Genomic DNA, 20,140 nt, shown 5'->3' on the forward strand with positions numbered 1-20,140 from the left:
AGGTTCTAAAAAATATTCGAACGACCGAACTTAAGTAATTTAATATTCAAAACTGCGCTGGAAAGTTTTGATTTGAAGACGTCTAGCCTATTCACCACCGTCTAAATAGAACTGAAAGAATTATTTGTGGTCGTGTGCGCTAATAAAATCAAAAGCTAGTCGAAGTCGTCATGGCCTAAAGGATAAGACGTCCGGTGCATTCGTATGTAGCGATGCAACGGTGTTCGAATCCCGCAGGCGGGTAACAATTTTTCTAATGAAATACGTACTTGACAATTGTTCACGATTGACTTCCACGGTGAAGGAATAACATCGTGTAATAAAAATCAAACTCGCAAAATTATAATTTGCGTAATTACTGGTGGTAGGACGTCTTGTGAGTCCGTGCGGGTGGGTACTACCACTTTGCCTATTTCTGCCATGAAGCAGTAATGCGTTTCGGTTTGAAGGTTGGGGCAGCCGTTGTAACTATACTTGAGACCTTAGAACTTATATCTCAAGGTGGGTGGCGCATTGACGATATAGATGTCTATGGGCTTCAGAAACCACTTAACACCAGGTAGGCTGTGAGCTCGTCCACGCATCAAAGCAATAAAAAAAAAAACAAGATCAGTGCTTCGCTAAATCTAGTACCGGATCGGAATCGCGACCCACTGTGAAGATCCGGCGAGAAACTCAGTGGGCTGTGTCTATGGTTCGCACATCGATCTTTTCGTCGTAGTCGACGAGAACGGTGACCAGTGCTTGAAGAGCCTAAAAGCACCGGAAGTAGATCCGGGGGATCCGACAAGACATATTTTGGGCGACGGTGGCTTTTTTTTATTTTTTATTACTTAGATGGTTGGACGAGCACAGGGCCCACCTGATATGGCCACCTTAAGTGGTTACCATAGTATAGACATCTACAGTATAGCTACAACGGCTGCCCCGCCCTTCAAATCGAAACACATTACTGCTTCACGGCAGAAATAGGCAGGGGGTGGTACCTACCCGCGCGGACTCACAGCAGGTCCTACCACCAGTACAAAACTTTGCACAACCCCTTAACATTGTATGGGTCGTGGCCTCGCGTACTTACTCCAATTAAACACTCACATTAGTATGACCTTTGACTATAACAGTCACTAAGCAAACAATTAAAACACTCAACATTGTTTTCTTCTTTTATATAAAAAAAATGACTTTTTCACGTGAACCTTATAGTGTTTTTGTGTTATGAAAAACAATAACGCGCGAACATAAAATGTATACATAAAACATTTTCTTAACATAACAATATTAAAATTATGAAGTCTTTCGTTTCCTTCGTATTATTTTTTTGTTTTGTTTATGGAAATGAGACCAAGGTACGTGTGTGGATTTTACGGGTAACATTTCTTTTTTTTTTTATTATGCTTCTCTTGGACAGGAGTCATGAAACGTCTGATGTTTATGTTTAGGTGAGTTAAGATAATATAGAGAGTTATATATGAGATATGGCGACGCTTGCAGCTGAAAGTAAGTATTGTACTTTTTGACGAAGCATGTTGCGGATAATAACATGTACTTTTAGGTTAGGAATATTGTGTTCTTTTTTTTATAATAAATTAAAACCTTTGACTGTATTAAATAAAAAAAAATTAAAAAATATAGAAAGTTCCAAGTGTTGGTAATTGAATGATTGTTCCGAATCGCAATGGCTCTGCGGCAGTAGTAGACATGAAGAAGTAGTGGACATTGAGTAAACACAAAGCAGTAATAGGCATGAAACAGTAATAGGCATGAAGTAGACTTGGCACAGCTTCGCCTTGCATAGTAAGGCAAGAAGGAGACATGAAGTAGTAATAGGCACGAAGTAGGCATGAAACAGTAGTAGGCATTAAGTAGACACAAAGAAGGTATGAAGCAGTAATAGGCATGAAGTAGGCATGAAACAGTAATCGGCTTGAAATAGACTTGGCAAAGCAATGCCTTGCATACTAAGGCAAGAAGTAGCATGAAGCAGTAATAGACACGAAGTAGCATCAGTATAAGAGTAACCATGAACGCATGTCGCAAAGATATCCACAAAAATTAATATGTATGTATCCTATATACCGCACAAGTCCAAAACTATTTATAAATATATAGGTATAAAATAGAAAGTAATTAAGTGTATATTAAACCTGCAGTTTCCATAGAGAATCCTAGTTAAGGCCAGATGGCCGTGTGTGATTTAATCCCCGATTATTTAGTTACTGTAATAATAAGCAGTCGTATAAGGTCATCAGCAAAACCGGGGGAATGGTTGAGGCTTACCGCTAGTCAATAAGTGAAGACAGCGGAATATCTAAATCCAATCGACTGTTTGGGGTCATGGGTTCTTTACTGTTTGGATTTCGTAGGGAGGCCAATATTTTGACGCTAGTGAAGCTTTGGACCTTGGAAGCATATACTTTGAGTATTCTAGACAAGGGTTTTCTTATTACCATCACTACAGATACGATGAAGCTTGCATTAAATATTTTTTCACCTCAGCAGCTCAAACATGCCGCTTTTGCTGCGAGACAACAGTGAACCAAAACGCGATTTTGATTCGAGCGTGGGTCAAAGTAGCATTATATTCAATCTTCAGTACCACGAATTGACATTGTTCAGCCATAAATATGCAACATTCGAATTTTACTGTGCTCTGTCTCTTTCACATGTATATAAAAAAGCGAGTGAAAAAACAAACCCCTTCGAAATTCGACTTTGGAATTCGACCTCAAAGAAAACACGTCCGGAAACGCGTAATACCCTAAAATTTAAAGATATTTGTAATAAAGAAATTACGTTTTTTTTAATAGTTATTTTAATCTATTCCGGTTCATTTCTGTCTCCTAAGTGATGTGTGTTCTCCCTGCTGAGGTGAAAAGCTATGTGTGCTACACGAGAGCAAAGTTTTTTGCATCTCGTGCTGTCGAGTCCCTCGCTACGCTCGTAAATCAATCATAGAATCCTTCACTTGCTCGGGACTCAAAATCAGCACTCGGCACAAGGCTTGTTTAGGCAGCGGCTTGACTCTGCCCCTGGCATTGCTGACGTCCATGAGCGACGGTGACCACTTACCATCAGGTGGGCCGTATGCTCGTCTGTCTACAATGGGAATAAAATAAAATAAAACACAAATAACCATTGTGTGTACTAGTGACGTGACAGCTTCGCAAAATTTACTTGCTTTAATTTATCGAGGGAATCGAAAATACTTATGCGATTCACATAATTAAATGTAAAACAGATACAAACGTACGGATCAAGGATTAAAAGAGAAAATGCTGGCGCTCTCCACATACTGACGAACCACGCGGAACCAATCCATGCGGATGTTAAATCAGAAAACGCGGAAGTCACTGAAAAGGTATTGTTATTCCGGTAATATTAACGCCATCTATTGTCAAACAGAGAAAACGGATATCGAAACTAGTATTAACGAAAATATTCTCGATAGGGCGACCGAGAATATTCGTCCGGTGAATCTAGTATCGTCCTCGAAGTCAGTAAAATAGGTAGGAAAAAAAACATAAATCATACAACATTGCAGAACATTCAAAATATGTTACAGCTGTTTCAGTATTCTTTTTTTTCCTATTTGACGACAGATGGCGTTACTCGTACCTTCATAACATTTAAGAAATGTTCCACAACATTCAGAATATGTTCCTACTAGAACGACCGTTTGAATATCTGTATTTACCATTTGGTATTACAAGCATTAATATCACCGAATTTTCTGTCACTATGGATAATTCTCAAATGACTATAACATTCGAATTTGACAATTTTTCTACTTTAGTTAAATGATTTATGAATTTTACAACAATATAGTTTTTTTTTAAGTGAATGTCTACCTCTAGTTCTGTTGGTACCACACTTAACAGTAAACACATATCACGTCTATTTCGTTGTTTATCAGTGTGCTTAGTGCGAGTGTTTTAACGTTCTCGATAGCGTAAAAGTTAACTCAAATTTGTATGGAATTGGAACAGTGCCCCTAGCGGCAAACGTAGGCAAACGTTCCAACTCAATACAAATATCAATTAACTTTTACGCTATCGAGAACCTTAAAAACTCGCACTAAGGACACTGGTGTATATTTCCAGCCGTGCAAAGGCTCGATATTGCCGGCTCACATTGAACCGGGTACCGTATTTAAGGTAAATAACTTGAACTTAAACAAAGAAATTTGTTTTCTAAGTGAAAACTTCTTCAACGTTTAGCATAAATCAGTTTCAATGGCACTCTGTTACTATTTGCTACTGTTTGTACACCTGCTTTAAAGTATTTAAAAGAATAACTTGGATAGTTTGTAGAATTTATTAAACATTATTTTATTTAGTACAAGTAACTAAATTAACAATGAGACACAACAATCGTGTCGCAGTGTCAAAATGACCATAGATTATACTAAAGAAAAATATAGACTATACAATATAGATTATACAAACTCAACAGCTATGACAGCTACCCATTTCTTCCCGTCAAGGCATTCACAATAGACAGCCATGAAATAAGATTGTATAGGACATTAAATGATGCATGCGTTCGTGTCTAGAAGCGTCTCTTTTGCGTTGGAATAGCTGTTTTGTATGACTCTTTCAGGTGACGGCCCCAAATGACGTTGTATTTGAACCGAAGTCCTTGAGGAAATCATCGCCCCTCATCAACAAGACAGACTTGATAAGAAGTATCAGTAGAGTGACCACTCTGGCAGTCTTGCTAATATTGGCCGTTTTAGAATTTTACCCGATGCTGCAGCATTTGTACGACACGATCCAGCAGTTTGTGTATATGCAATAAATTTGTGATTAAATAAGATTAAAAAAAAAACTTTGATTGTTTTGATTCAATTATATCCAAGCCCCATAAACACAACACGGATTAATCGCCGGATCTTTTCATTGGGTCGCGATTCCGATCTGGTAGTATATTTTGCTCAGCACTGCTTTTGCTAGTGATAGTGTTAGCAAATTATCTCAAAATAGAATGCACGCGTCTAGGATATCCGTGCTCAGATTCAGGTGCGTAAGTGCTATTATTCATCTGTTTAATCCTAGACGTACTTCGGGGACCTAGGATACCGTGGTGGTCTTCCGTCCCCAACTGGGGACCGATTAGTGTGTCCAGACCCAGTGCATATGTCATAGAGATAGGTATATTGAAATTATCGGCGCGCGAACCAACGTTTCACATACAAAAGGTGTGTCAGATTTTAGTTGATTGTTTTATTTAAAGAAAAACCATTATTCACACTCTTTTGCTTGACGAATCATTTTAGTCTAAACACTGATAAGGGGAAACGTGATTAATAATATACTTTTAACAGCATTTCATCTAAATGCACGGACGTGTGGTGAATTCGGTGATGATTTATGGCGCTTTCATTATCATTGTTGCGTTGTTATCTGGATCAGCACTTACGCAGCACTCACATGTGAGTTTGCTTATTTGCATATACTAACAATATAGGGTACCGTCACATAAGCCGCTGATCCCCAGACTACGTCGGGAATAGATGCCTCAAATTCTACGTACCTGATCAAAGATTCCCCGGTAGGCCCAAGAAACACTGGTCGAATCTGTTAAAGGCTGATGTGGAGGAGAATAACCACACTCAGGAGGATGCCGAAGACTAGGAAAAAATGGAGGAGCTTAAATAGGAAAGCTGACCCTGGCACTAGAACGGGAAAACGCTAGGAAGAAGAAGAAGAAGAAGAATATATGAGTCAGACTTTATATCATTAGACTCCTAATACTCAATTGAATTTAAACAAAGTTTCCGTTGTAATCTTAAACTAAAGATAGTAAACGTCAAAGATCTTGCGATTTCCATCAATATAGGACGAATCGGAGTTAATTTGGTGCAAAGTGAATACTTCTTTGTTATTATAATTTATCGGTTTTTATTGCCGTAAAGCAGTAATGCGTTTTGGTTTGAAGAGTGGGGCAGCCGTTGTAACTATACTTGAGACCATAGAACTGATATCTCAAGGTGGCGCATTTACGTCGTAGATGTCTATGGGCTCCAGTAATCACTTAACACCAGGTGTGCTGTGAGCTCGTCCACCCATCTAAGCAATAATAAATATATTCGTGTGTCTTGTCTTTTCGTCTGTTCTTTACCATCTTAAATACCAATCTCTTCCTACTCACTTCATTATTCTCTTAATAGTGTCATCCATCTCCATATTACTAGACTTATTTTGAAGAAGTGGCCAATGATTTGAATTTACTAGTTAATATTTGATTACTTTTTCAGAGCGAGTTAGAGTATATTTCGTGTAATGGACTAATCAACACTATGAAATCCAGACAAAAAAGAGAGAAAATAGCTGCGAGGAGTTTTATGCCGGTTTTAGTTCAAAAAATCCAGCCAAGGAATGATAGTACTAAAGCTGTAGTCGAAACATCTATTCCAGTCGTAGGTTCGCTCATATCAGCATTCGAAAAACAGAATCAAGAACGCACGGTGAAAAATGAATTCGAACCTAATAATCAAGCAGAAGAAGTTAAGTCTAATATAAGCATTAAGCCTGATGTTCTGTACATTGTCAAAGCTTCATATCCAAAAACCGATGCTGATACATCATTTCACAGTCCAAAAGATTCAATACAGTGTGCCAAGCCAATAGAAAACATACTTAAAGCTACAGAATTTGAAAATGAAAAATTGAAAGTGAAGGAATCTATGAAAAGAGAAAATGATGAAGCCGTTAGCAAAAATGACCACAAGCAAACAACCGATAGCAAAAATTGTGTAAAACCTCAGAATAGATCTCAAGTAAAAAATTTGGAAGGTACCAAACAAACAGTGGAGAGAAATATTAAGATAAACACAGAGGAACAATTGCAAAAATCAAAATCCCAAATGAGAGTAGATAAAATAGCATCTGATCAGAACAAAGTTACGACAATAACTTCCGGGAATCCAATTAAAATGGATAATACCGTTAAACCAATAATTAATTTAGGATGTAAGCTAAAAGAAAATGTTACCTTACAAACGTTGGAAAGTAACACTACTGCCATTAATACTAATAATAAAATGGAAAATAATTTGTTAAATCTAAAGTCAAATACGTATTCGTCAAATCTAAAATCAGAACATAAGAATCAATTAATTGATTCTGAGATAGGACAAATTTTGAAGGCAAAGAGTAAGTGTACTGAGCATTGAGATATTATCAGAAAAATATAGGAATGGCGACCCTTATTGTAGAACTCATTGGTTGTGATTCAATTCCATTTAAACATTTGGAATACGAGTAATAATAAGCGTTATTAGATATCATAATCATGTTTCGAAGAACTTTTTGGATACGACTAACTTAATAAAAGTTAATAACTATTGATTACTAGCTGACCCGGCAGACTTCGTAGTGCCTCAATCGATAAATAAAAGACCTAAACTTTTGTATAAAACATGTATAAAATAAACTTAAAACAAACAAAAGGAATCAGTCCGACGGACTTCGATCAACAATAGTGTTGATCGAAGCCGACGGGGGACATATCAAAGGGAAAACAAAATTGTTATTTTTATTTAATTCCGAGCATTTTCATATTTATCTATCTATACCTTTTAAACCTTCTCTGGACTTTTACAAATAATTCAAGACCAAAATAATTAGCCAAATCGGTCCAGCCGTTCTCGAGTTTTAACGAGACTAACGAACAGCAATTCATTTTTATGTTTATAGAAGATAGAGAAGGCAGTAAAAAGATTTGTAATAGATATAGTAAGTGGATTTTTACTAATTTACTAACTCTTTCAGGTGACGAAACCATCATTATAAACAAGAGCAGCTACGAAGAAATTCATGAAGTACCGATTATAAATAATTTTATACCAACATATTATTATACTACACCAAAAGCTGACAAAATCTATAGCCCGTTCGCTTGTCAATACACTTCTGAGCTTCCTAATTTTTGGGTAAAACACAATCCATACTCCTGCAATTCATACAACACAAATCCATTTAAGTATTGGTGTAAAATTTACCCACAAGAAGCAATCCCTAGTTATTATAGTAATAAAGAAAAGCATACCTTCATCAATAGTGACGCGTGCAGCAGCAACGAAGAATATAAAAATACAAACAGTAATGCGAAAGTTAAAAGTAAATGAAAGTATACAGAGATAGTAATAAAGAAATGTAGAAATGGTTCGAAAAGTGAACACAACAGATAATAGTAACATGTGGAATATGTTGCGCGAATCATAAAATTAACAATTCAATTATGTTAATGGACAGATTTATACATATGCGTTATATAACAAAAAATATATAGGTGCCTGCTTTTGGAATATATCTATATATTAATACGTGAAGCAAAAACTTTGTATCCCTTTTTACGAAAATTGCGCGGACGGAGGAGTATGAAATTTTCCACACTTATAGAGAATATAGAGAATAAGTGCACAATGCTAAATTTTTTTTTAAATAATTCATAAAAGATACATTAAATCAATAAAGAAAACATTACACACACTACATACCATGTATTTGACGCACACACGCATGCATACTATTTATTGTCAAACTTTTGTTCTTGACGTCTGTTGTCAATTTGAGAATAGAATATGGTTTGTCTTTGTTAATATTTTTTATAGTGTAGTCTTCGCGAAATTTGTGATTATAGAAGTATAAAATAGAATCATAATTTACATTACATTTTTTAATTACAATTCTAATTAATTATAGTCGATTTTCGACTACTGCGGGACCTCTAGTACATATTAATGTGCCCTCACTTTAATATTACGATTCCGTATTTATTATTATTTCGGTATTCAAATATTTATTTATTTACTTGCTAAACGAATTCCATAATATATACAGAGTTAGATGACATGACTTTTTTAATAATTTTTTTATTGCATAGATGGGTGGACGAGCTCAAAGCCCACCTGGTGTTTAGTGATTACCGGAGCCTATAGACATCTAGAACGTAAATGCGCCACCCACCTTGAGATATAAGTTCTGAGATCTCAGTATAGTTACAACGGCTGCCCCGCCCTTCAAACCGAAACGCATTGCTGCTTCACGGCAGAAATAGGCAGGGTGGTGGTATCTACCCGCGCGGACTTACAAGACGTCCTACCACCAGTAATTACGGAAATTATAATTTTGCGGGTTTGATTTTTATTACAAGATGTTATTCCATCAACGTGGATGTCAATCGTGAACATTTGTTGAGTACGTATTTCATTAGAAAAATTGGTACGTTGTTTGGTGCATCGCTCAAGACTAATGCACCGGACGTCTTATCCTTTAAGCCTTCGTCAAACAGAACGCGTACTTAGCGTCGCGTACTTAACGTCGCGCTCTTTTCATGTCACACCAATTGACTAGATGAGTCTAACGCTCCTTGACGCAACGCATTCGCCAAATCATAGTGCCTTTCGATAGCAGTGTGAAAATTTAAAAGTATTAAGAAATCGAGTGATTCAGATGTGGCATTGTATAAGCATGGGTATTTTCTAACTATTTATATCATTTTTTCGGGCATTATCTAGTATTTTAATACACATTCACTCTGACGCTAAAATAAAATTTGTAAAAAATTACAACGCCTGACGTCAAAGCGTCCTAACGCCGCGACAGAGCGCTGCGTACTTATAGCGCTGGGACTCTGACGGTATGTTACCATAGTAGTAGTACAACACATTTCGGCGTCATAGCGCGGCGTCAGTTTAGCGCTCTGACGCGCGCTAATAACGCGTTCTCTTTGACAAAGGTTTTAGGCCACGACGACTTCATGTAATGGCTTTAGTTCTCTGTCGAATAACCTTCGCTGATTTACGCAACTGAGTTAATTATAAATAAATAAAAAACACATCGAAGATATAGGCGAATATTAAATATTTATTTAATATTAAAAATTCTTAAACAATAAATACGATGATAATTCACAGGGAAATGACAGCGAAATTTTTTTTGTGTTCAAATGATTATAATTAATGATTGAATATAATAATAATATAATGAGATTAATATATTGCATCCGTAGGCATTTTTAATGAATATTCTTTCCAACCTACATCCGTATCTATGCTGGGAGTAGACCTTGTATCAAGATATGACGTTAAAATATTTTTATTGAAGTAAATTAAAATCAATCTTACATTAATTACATTCAAACGAAACCTTAGTTACTTGATTGAGACAACAGCCAGGCTATTAGCACTGTTAATAAACTGTCAACCGATTCTGAAGAACTTCAATATCCGATAGTTATATAGAGACATAGGTTTAAAATAACAATCTAATAAGGTTTTGGCCTTCAGTAGTAACAGTAACATAGATACCCGTGAATCTTAAATGCTATTTTAAAAACAAATACTTACATAATTCAACAAGCAAGTCTTGGAATGTTTTGGTTTTAGAAAAATATTCGATCACTCAGAGGGAAAAAGATATTGAGTAGAACATTAACATTAAATGACTTATTTTTATGCGCTTCCTACCACGTATTTGGGAGACTATATTTTTAACGACTCTAATAACATGAAAATTAAAATTTAAGGTAAGGAATTTTACCTCTCCACTATTTTTAAGGTATATAGAGACAGTTATTGAGATGTGACGGTAAACCTTAAGTGAGACGTATGTATAATATTTGAAATATTTATGATATTAACAAAAAGTCAAACCTTTTATTACTTTAATTATAGTCAAACTTAGATAATTTCTTAGACGCAAAGCTTTATTAAAGACTAGCTGACCCGCCAGACTTCGTAGTGCCTCAATCGATAAATAAAAGACCTAAACTTTTGTATAAAATAAAATTAAAAAAACAAAAGAATCCGTCCGACAGGGGACACATCAAAGGAAAAACAAAATTGTTTGTTTTTATATAATTCCGAGCATTTTCATATTTATTCACCTTTTAAACCTTCTCTGGACTTCCACGAATAATTCAAGACTAAAATTATCCAAATCGGTCCAGCCGTTCTCGAGTTTTAGCGAGACTAACGAACAGCAATTCATTTTTATATATATATAGATAGATAATAATTAGAATATAGAATATAGAAGATTAGTTTTCACTAAGCCGATTGACTTAGGTGAATACGAGCTTAATCAGGTACCCAAAACAGAAATTGTTATAACTCTTGTTATGGGCGATAGACGAAGTTTTTTTTTTTTTTTTGTGATTGAAGGATTATTATGGCCCGGAGGCCATTCCAACTTCACCAGGACAGGTGGGGCGATAGATGCAGTGTAAATAGACGCACAAAACAAGTGTTACAATATTAAAATGTATTTAAAGAAATTCATCATATTATCTATTACAATCATATTATCTATACAATTACAATCGATAATTACAATACTATTTCGATTAAGAATCTGACCGCGTCCCACTGAGTGATCGTTCCGAGCTACTTAAAATAGGGTGACAATTATTCGTAAGAAAAAAAAGGGGATAAACATTCTTTTTTTTTTTGTAACATCGATTCCCTAATTTATGGCTTACGTCAATCCATTTCAATTGAACACGGATGGCGATATTTGTAAGTCCAATTGCCAAATTTAATTTTTTTTTTATTTTGTGTTTAATCACGATTTCAATATCAAATTTAATGATGAAAGAAAATAATCGTTATTTAAGAAATACATTTATCAGTGTCTAAATAAAATCCTATGTTATTTCTGCTTGCATCCTTGCCTTCGAACGTGAATTGACGCAACCATTCTAATCATACCGTTTTAATTCCAGTTTAAAATTGACATTACCTTAAAAGATTACACAGCTGTGACTAATACATAAATATGGTCGCTGTTTTGTATGCATTTGAGATGCATATTGAGATTTAAATAACGTTCTTCTTAAATTTAAGTTAAGCAACATCTTCACTGCGAAACAAGCCCTTATCGAACCGCCGCGCTTCTTTTAGCTGGTGCGGATGAAAGTAATCATGACCCTCTCGATGATGCGGACCGATTATTTCAAGTGTTAAGAGTTTTATACAACAATTAGCGATCCGCCCTCGCTTCGCTTCGGAAACTGTAATTTATTATTGATTTCTCCACTATTTAATGGATGTTATTATACGTATAAACCTTCCTCATCAATCACTCTAACTATTAAAAAAACCGCATCAAAATCCGTTGCGTAGTTTTAAAGATTTAAGCATACATAGGGATATAGGGACACAGAAAGCGACTTTGTTTTATACTATGTAGTGATTATTGTAACTAAATTGTATTACTGTTTTCGTAAAGTTATAGTAACTATAGTATATAACTATAGTAAGTTATAGTATATAGTAATCTAACTTTGTGTTGGTGGATCGAGAAGGACTTGCCACGCAGTGGTGGAAATATCATTGGGGGCATATTTCAATCAGCCACCTCACCAGAAGGTTTATGATTTTACTTGCAACAGCCAAGGTGTTAGGTAAGGTACGAGTTATCGGCTAAAATGCAATAGTTAGCAAAGGAAACAACATCCTACTAGTGGATCTTGATCTGTATCAACACAGAAGCCTCTTGATTGAGAGACGCGCTTAATACCGTCGTGTGTAACCATTTCTTTAACTGCAAAAAGATTTTCAACGCCAATCTCCGGAACAAAATTCATGACACAGATCCGACAGTATGCCTGCTAATATCGTTAGCAAAGTAATCAATTAAAATTTAAAACGGGTATCAATCAATTTTAAAACTAATTAGTGATTTAAAAACTAGGATTAATGGACAAAATGAAATGTTCTCAAATGATAAAACTATAGTTTAGATTGAACGAAATTCTCGAATGCATACAAACGCAAGGGGTGTCCCGTTACGAACCGAAGCGTGGTCGCCTTAGTTCGGGACGTCCTTGCGCACTTTGTGACCGCGGAATGAGGCCTGGATCTTCGTCGCGGCTTTGTTCAAATCAGGATCGGTCAGATCTATTTTCTCGATGTCCTCCTGAAATTACCGTAAAATTATATTAGATAAATGCCTGAATCTTGCCAACGACATTTCCAAGATAGTATATATTATATGTGAGTCGACTATTATCAAAGCCGGCAATGTGACTTTTGGACAATTATTAGTAAATCAGAAAAACGAATTATTGACTTTGTATTCCATTGGCAGTCACAAAACTCTTCTGAACGACATCTTAGATAAATAACAGGTTAAGTATTAACCTTTATTTAATGCAGGTTTTGAACCGTATTCTTTGAAGGAGACGATTATATTCAAATCAATCTGTATTGACATATCAATAACATTTTTTTGTCCAAATGCACAGATTGCCACCTTTGATAATAGACGACTCATGTACAAGTTCCGAACACCACTGTCTTTTACTGGTGGTAGGACATCTTGTGAGTCCGCACGGGTAGGTACCACCGCCCCGCTTATTTCTGCCGTGAAGCAATAATGCGTTTCGGTTCGTAGGGTGGGGCAGCCGTTGTAACTATACTGAGATCTTAAAACTCATATCTCAACGTGTGTGCCGCATTTACGTTGTAGATGTCTATGGGCTCCGGTAACCACTTAACACCAGGTGGGCTGTGAGCTCGTCCACCATACTAAGCAATAAAAAGAAAATTGTGTTTTGGTGTGCATGTAAATTGTATTCTCTCTCTCTCTCTCTCTCTAAAAACTTCAAAACACACCTTATCTTGCTTTTCCTTTTCCTTTTGGGCTTGAGTCTCCTTCCGCGCCTGGTGGCCTCGGAACGAAGCCTGGATCTTGGTTGCGGCGTGGCACAGTTCTGCAAACGTAAAGTGAGCTATTTGAAAACGATAATTTCATGTTAAATGCATGGGGAATGGAAATAACCAAACGCAAAGGACATCATGTATATTGTCGACTTTGAGAGATTAGGTTTTTTGGAACGAAGTTCCTTACGGGACGATGCGGAGGAGTACCCGAACCGAGAAAAAACGTCCGTAACGTAAGATTTTTATTAGTAATGCACACAGTGTACGACTTAACTTTGTAATAACGTACAAACATAACAAAAATAACATATTTTTTTATCATTAATTGACCACGATCTCAGATCGTTCGTTTGCGCAATGCACTAACTCTTATGCAAACAACCGTGAATGAAGTGTACCACAATAAGTTCGCACGTTACCGAATGACCGTGGGTTGTTGCGAAACCTCCAGTTTTATTTTCTTTATAGCTCGAATAGAACTTAAAATTGATAGTTTTTTATTATAAGGAACTTCGTTCCTATCCGGTGTCCCACGACACCGCACATCTTTTTTTAATTGCCCTTGTAGGCAGACGAGCATACGGCCCACCCGATGGTGAGTGGTTACTGTCGCCCATGGACTTCAGCAATGCCAGGGGCAGAGCCAAGACGCTGCCTACCGCTTAATACTCTGAGTCAAAACATTGAGCTATATAGACCTACTAGCCGTAATCGCCCGCTTCGCTGGGCATTTAAAATTAACATTATTATTTATTGTCATTATTATTAGGGAGTCCAACACTCATATAAATATTAGCCTATCCATTTAGTACATGTATTTTCTACATGGATACCAAGTTTCAAGTCAATCGGATGCATGGTTCAGTATTTATAACGGAACATCCGTAAAAACCACTGTAGATTTATATATTAGTATAGATATTGTAATAACAGCAAACATGGAGCAACATCATGATAATATTTACTCTGACAATAAATATTTATTAGATATATTAATGGATAGGCTAATATTTATATGAGTGTTGGACTCCCTAATAATAATGACAATAAATAATAATGTTAATTTTAAATGCCCAGCGAAGCGGGCGAATACGGCTAGTAGGTCTATATTCTCGATATTGAGAAGTGAAAGGATATTTAATTTTGGTTAACTAAGTAACTACAGTCGGCATCATTGCGCCACTTTGAGAAGGCGGCACGGCATGAGAACCCTCTTGTCGTGGCCGCTGGAAACTACATACCCGATCCTGTAGACCGAATGGTAAACAGTCGACGTCACCCAAAACACGTCATTACGGATCCTCCCGATCCATTAACTGTGCTTATAGGTATCACAAGCACCGGTCACCGTCAAAAAACTATTTGATTTAGCAGATTTTTTTGCAACTATACAGTAGAGTCAAAGTTTTAAATTTGTTAAAAAACATCATAGCCAAAACCAAACACTTCTTCAGCTATTTGAATGGAGTAAACTTTAATAGAATTTCGATTAAAAACATTAAACTCCTGATGCTAATACCAAATAAAACGCACCTTTAACTACAAAGACAAATGTCGCGTATTAAGCGATTTTTTTATTTTTTTTATTGCTTAGATGGATGGACGAGCTCACAGCCCACCTGGTGTTAAGTGGTTACTGGAGCCCATAGACATCTACAACGTAAGTGCGCCACCCATCTCGAGATATAAGTTCTAAGATCTCAGTATAGTTACAACGGCTACCCCACCCGTTTCGAACCGAAACGCATCACTGCTTCACGGTGGAAATAGGCGGGGTGGTGGTACCTACCCGTGCGGACTCCCAAGAGATCCTACCACCAGTTGTGCCGCTTAGAGCTTTTCATCCCTCGATATAGTTAGAGGTGGTTCGTAAAAATCTATTAATATTGAAGTACCGTCACTTTGACGTTATTTTTACACACATTTACTACTATTAGACTGGTCAGTCATTATTTATTAACATAAGATGCGGGACGAGTCAGTCTTAATACATCTTTCTCGTGGATCACTAAGAAGGAATTTTAGTTGCTTGTCGTCCGTAAGCCGTAACTTCCATTTGATCTAGTTTAGGAAGAGAGATGGATTTACAGAGCGTCGCTATGTGCGTGTTAACAAAGATCTTCTCTGGTATTGTGATCAGTACAGCTTAGGCAGCCTAGTAACAGCTAATATTAGTATTGTAATCAAACTTTCATGTCACTTTTCTTTAAGGGTCAGCAGAAATCACTTTGTGGCATGGATGAGCTCACTTAAAACTATGGTATCAGTCGAGACGTCTCTCCATCTTTGTCAAGCAATAATATACATCACTGGTGGTAGGACCTCTTGTGAGTCCACACGGGTAAGTACCACCACCCCGCCTATTTCTGCCGTGAAGCAGTAATGCGTTTCGGTTTGAAGGGCGGGGCAACCGTTGTAACTATACTGAGACCTTAAAACTTCATCTCAAGGTGGGTGGCGCATTTACGTTTTAGATGTCTATGGGCACCAGTAACCAATAAACACCAGGTGGGCTGTGAGCTCGTCCACCCATCAAAGCAATAAAAAATAATAAAAAAATATCAGCAATTCCACAAAACCACCTAAAAAAATATAGCAAAGTCACACATTATTGTCTACTATGAAGGTGCAAATTTTCGATAAAACCAGCCTATTCCAACGAAAAGATCGATCGATACAGCGGACAAAGGGCCACACGATGCTAATTTCCCTTCAAGGTAATTTGTTCGATGTCTAATCTACCATCAAGCACCCTTCAGTGCGTCATAAAAATCAATTTAAGGACTGCTATTTTCGGCACGATGGATTCCTGATTTGAATACTAATACCTAGTCAGGTCATAAGTATTGTCACACAGTAAAAACTTTTCTTTTAGAATGCTGGCCACAAAAAAGTTTATTGAATTCGAATTTCGAATTGTTCATGAAAATAACAATGTATACTTTTAGAATTTTACTCATTTTTAAATATGGAGTGGACGCTTAAAGAAGACCGTGTTGCAGTTATTGCGTTGCATCGTTGCGGTTACGCGCCAATTCAAATTTTTAACATACTGAAAAATTTGAATATAACCAAAAGATTCGTTTATCGTACCATCAAACGATACAATGAAGACTCTAGTGTAGATGACAGGTCAAGAAGTGGTCGCCCTCGGTCTGTTAGGACTCCAGCAGTGATAAAAGCTGTGAAGGCGCGAATTCAAAGAAATCCCAAACGTAAGCAGAAACTGTTGGCCCTTCAGATGGGGTTAAGCAGAACCACGGTGAAAAGGGTGTTAAATGAAGACTTAAGGCTTCGGGCATATCGAAGAAAAACAGGACATCGTTTGAATGCTCGTCTAATGGACCTGCGACTGAAGAGATGCCGCGCTTTGTTGAAGCGGTACGCGGGAAAAAAATATCGGGAAATTCTTTTTTCGGATGAAAAAAATTTTACCGTAGAAGAGAGCTACAACAAACAAAATGATAAGGTGTACGCACACAGTAGTGAAGAAGCGAGCAACCGTATTCCGCGTGTACAACGAGGTCATTTTCCATCCTCGCTCATGGTATGGTTGGGAGTTTCTTATTGGGGCTTAACAGAGGTACATTTTTGTGAGAAAGGTGTAAAAACGAATGCAGTTGTAAATCAAGATACAGTCCTGACGAACCTTGTGGAACCTGCTTCTCATACCATGTTCAATAACAGGCACTGGGTATTCCAACAAGATTCGGCGCCAGCTCATAGAGCGAAGAGCACACAAGACTGGCTGGCGGCGCGTGAAATCGACTTCATCCGGCACGAAGACTGACCCTCCTCCAGTCCAGATTTGAATCCGTTAGATTACAAGATATGGCAACACTTGGAGGAAAAGGCGTGCTCAAAGCCTCATCCCAATTTGGAGTCACTCAAGACATCCTTGATTAAAGCAGCCGCCGATATTGACATGGACCTCGTTCGTGCTGCGATAGACGACTGGCCGCGCAGATTGAAGGCCTGTATTCAAAATCACGGAGGTCATTTTGAATAAACTTTAGTGTCATAAGAATCTATGTTTTGTTAAGTTCATTTTGGTATATGAATGGTTACATAATGAATAAACTTGTTTCAATTATTTTACATTAAACATGTGACAGAATTTATGACCTGACTAGGTATATACCGGCTATTTCAATGAAGGATGGAATTGAATGGATGGCAATGGAAAGCTTTAAAGGACGAGAAAAAGGTAGTCCTAAGAAAAAATGGATGGATTGCGTGAAAGACGATATGTGTAAGAGTGGAGTGAGCGAAGAAATGGTATATGACAGAGGAATATGGAAGGAGAAAGCGTATAGCGCCGACCCCAGGTGACTGGGAGAAGGACAGGAGAATCATAGTGATAGCCGGCCATTTCAATAAAGCCAAACACTGCAGCGTATTTTTGATTGGTATTTTACAAATACTGAGCGAACCTCATAACTGCTTCTTGGCAGGAATGGGTGGAAGATTACAGTCCTAGCTCACGTCCTAACACTATCGGTACTCAATATGGTTTTAAGACTAAACGCTGAACGAGATCTGATAAGCCTCGCCTGTATATCCCTTGCGGAAGGCTATGAAACATCTCTTTCGTGCAAAGGTCGTAACCTCTATATAATTTAGTGTATGACAGAGATGAATATATTATGTATCTAGGAAGATCGGTATAGTTAGTTCAAATTGGCACGCTAGATTTATTTTAAAAACGAAAACGAATGTCAAAGTCGGACATTGATGACAGATGACAGATGCTTCGAGTGGTTTTCCGAAATTAAGATTTTAAAGTTAAGTCCACTTACATTTCACCCTATATGCGCTGCTTTTTCCAGCCGTAAAGCAGCGATGTGATACATTCTGAATTCAGTGCCGGCGTTCACAAAACCTCGCTCCAATTCCAATAAAAAACCAGCAAGTACCTACCCGATAAGTCCGTATAAATAGTGAAGAATGATTCTTTTGACTTGACCGACCCACAAGCTTTTCATTTATCATAATAAGAAATGGTCAATTTCCGGATAGGGATGTCGCAGTCTACTTCATAGAAAAATGAAATCTGTTGTCTATTTAAATTAACCTACTAGTTTCTTTCTTTATTACTTAAATGGGGAGATGAATACACTGTTCGCTTAGTGTTAAGTTATCTTAGTACTACAACGGAATTGTCGGTACCCACCTTGATGTATGTGGTCGAAGCATAGCATGCCGGTGGTAGATTAATCCAAGCTAGTGCCGATACTAGCTACGTCTCTCAGACCAAACCTCGTGAGGTCGATCAATAGATGTGAAACCAGAATAACCTCTCAAGGCTATTGGGATTTAAGTGGGCGAAAACACAATCAATATGTCATCCATCAAAGCGGCACGCTTGACAGATTGGCGGTAGAATCAGGTTGCTGGTACTTACTGTAGTGGACTTACAATACTCACAAAAATCACTCAAAATTACAAAATGAATTTTAGTAAAGACGGCAAGAGTTATTTGCCGAGAAATAGTTCTCGACGTAATTCTTGAGCGATTAAAACACTTTTAGAAACTACCTCTACCTGTCATTTTTTCCGGGCAATAATAATACGGATTAGTATCCCCGTATTCTCCCATTCATTGAGTAATGTTTAGTAACAGGTCGTATTTTGATCATGAAGCAGAGTTTATATACCCTTTTATCTGATGTAGGTAAAACCGATTTAAACAAATTTTCACACACATTATCAACCCTTTTACGGTTGAACAAAACCCTGTAATGGGCTTTCCAGTAAAGAAGGCTGTAAATCAGACCAATCCTTATCACGGATCGCGGTACTGTCAGGGTCGACCTTGCTAATAGCTTTCGGTGCGTAGACCTGAGCATTACGGATTGTGTTTTGCATTGGCGTTTTGAACACGTGCTTGGGCCAAACGAATGTAATGCCAAAAGAGGTGAACGTGCATTTGCGCCACACGTGTTAACCAGTTTAATCGAAAAGAGCGTAAGGATATTTTTGATCAAAATCACCTTTTATAAGCAAGAAAAGTGTTGAGGCTTCAGGATAGGGAAGTAGGCACCAATAAATTAGCAGTTGCTGTTGTACTAAACTCAATTGCCACCTGAAGTGTGACGTTTTGAAGTGTCACATTGTAGAAACTAATTTAAAATTAAAGTTAATTAATAATCGGGCATTACGAATTTGATTGAACATTTATTTGCCATGGCTTGGAGGTACGACCGGTTGACGACAGAACCTTTAAGTCGTTACTTAGACGCTAAATGTCTCGTGTGTGTGTTTCCCGCACCCATAAATCACAAGAAAAACCTAGCCTCAATTGAAGTCTGTTTTTAATAGTAGTGATCTCCAAGAATTATCGGGGTTAATTCACAATCTAACTGGAATCTAACAAGGATTACTTGTCATTACAAGCTTTTTGCAATCTTTCACTAATTTGACCAGTTTTCTATGTAATTAAATGTAACGGAATCATTCAGGTTAATTTTC

At 37.2% G+C, this 20,140-nt stretch overlaps 1 protein-coding gene across 1 annotated transcript in view; it reads right to left on the reverse strand.

The window, feature by feature from the left end:
• Positions 1–9,849: 9,849 nt before the first annotated feature.
• Positions 9,850–20,140, reverse strand: part of LOC105842625 (sperm surface protein Sp17) — a 156,410-nt gene continuing 146,119 nt past the window's right edge. The window contains exons 4-5 of the mRNA XM_038019791.2: positions 13,622–13,719; positions 9,850–12,923 (exon numbers count right to left, since the gene is read on the reverse strand). Coding sequence (XP_037875719.1) covers positions 12,816–12,923; positions 13,622–13,719 — 206 coding nt within the window. The 3' untranslated portion in view covers positions 9,850–12,815. The remainder of the gene's footprint in view (positions 12,924–13,621; positions 13,720–20,140) is intronic.

The sequence above is a fragment of the Bombyx mori genome, chromosome 24 (genome assembly GCF_030269925.1).
Source record: "Bombyx mori chromosome 24, ASM3026992v2".
Lineage (NCBI taxonomy): Eukaryota > Metazoa > Arthropoda > Insecta > Lepidoptera > Bombycidae > Bombyx > Bombyx mori.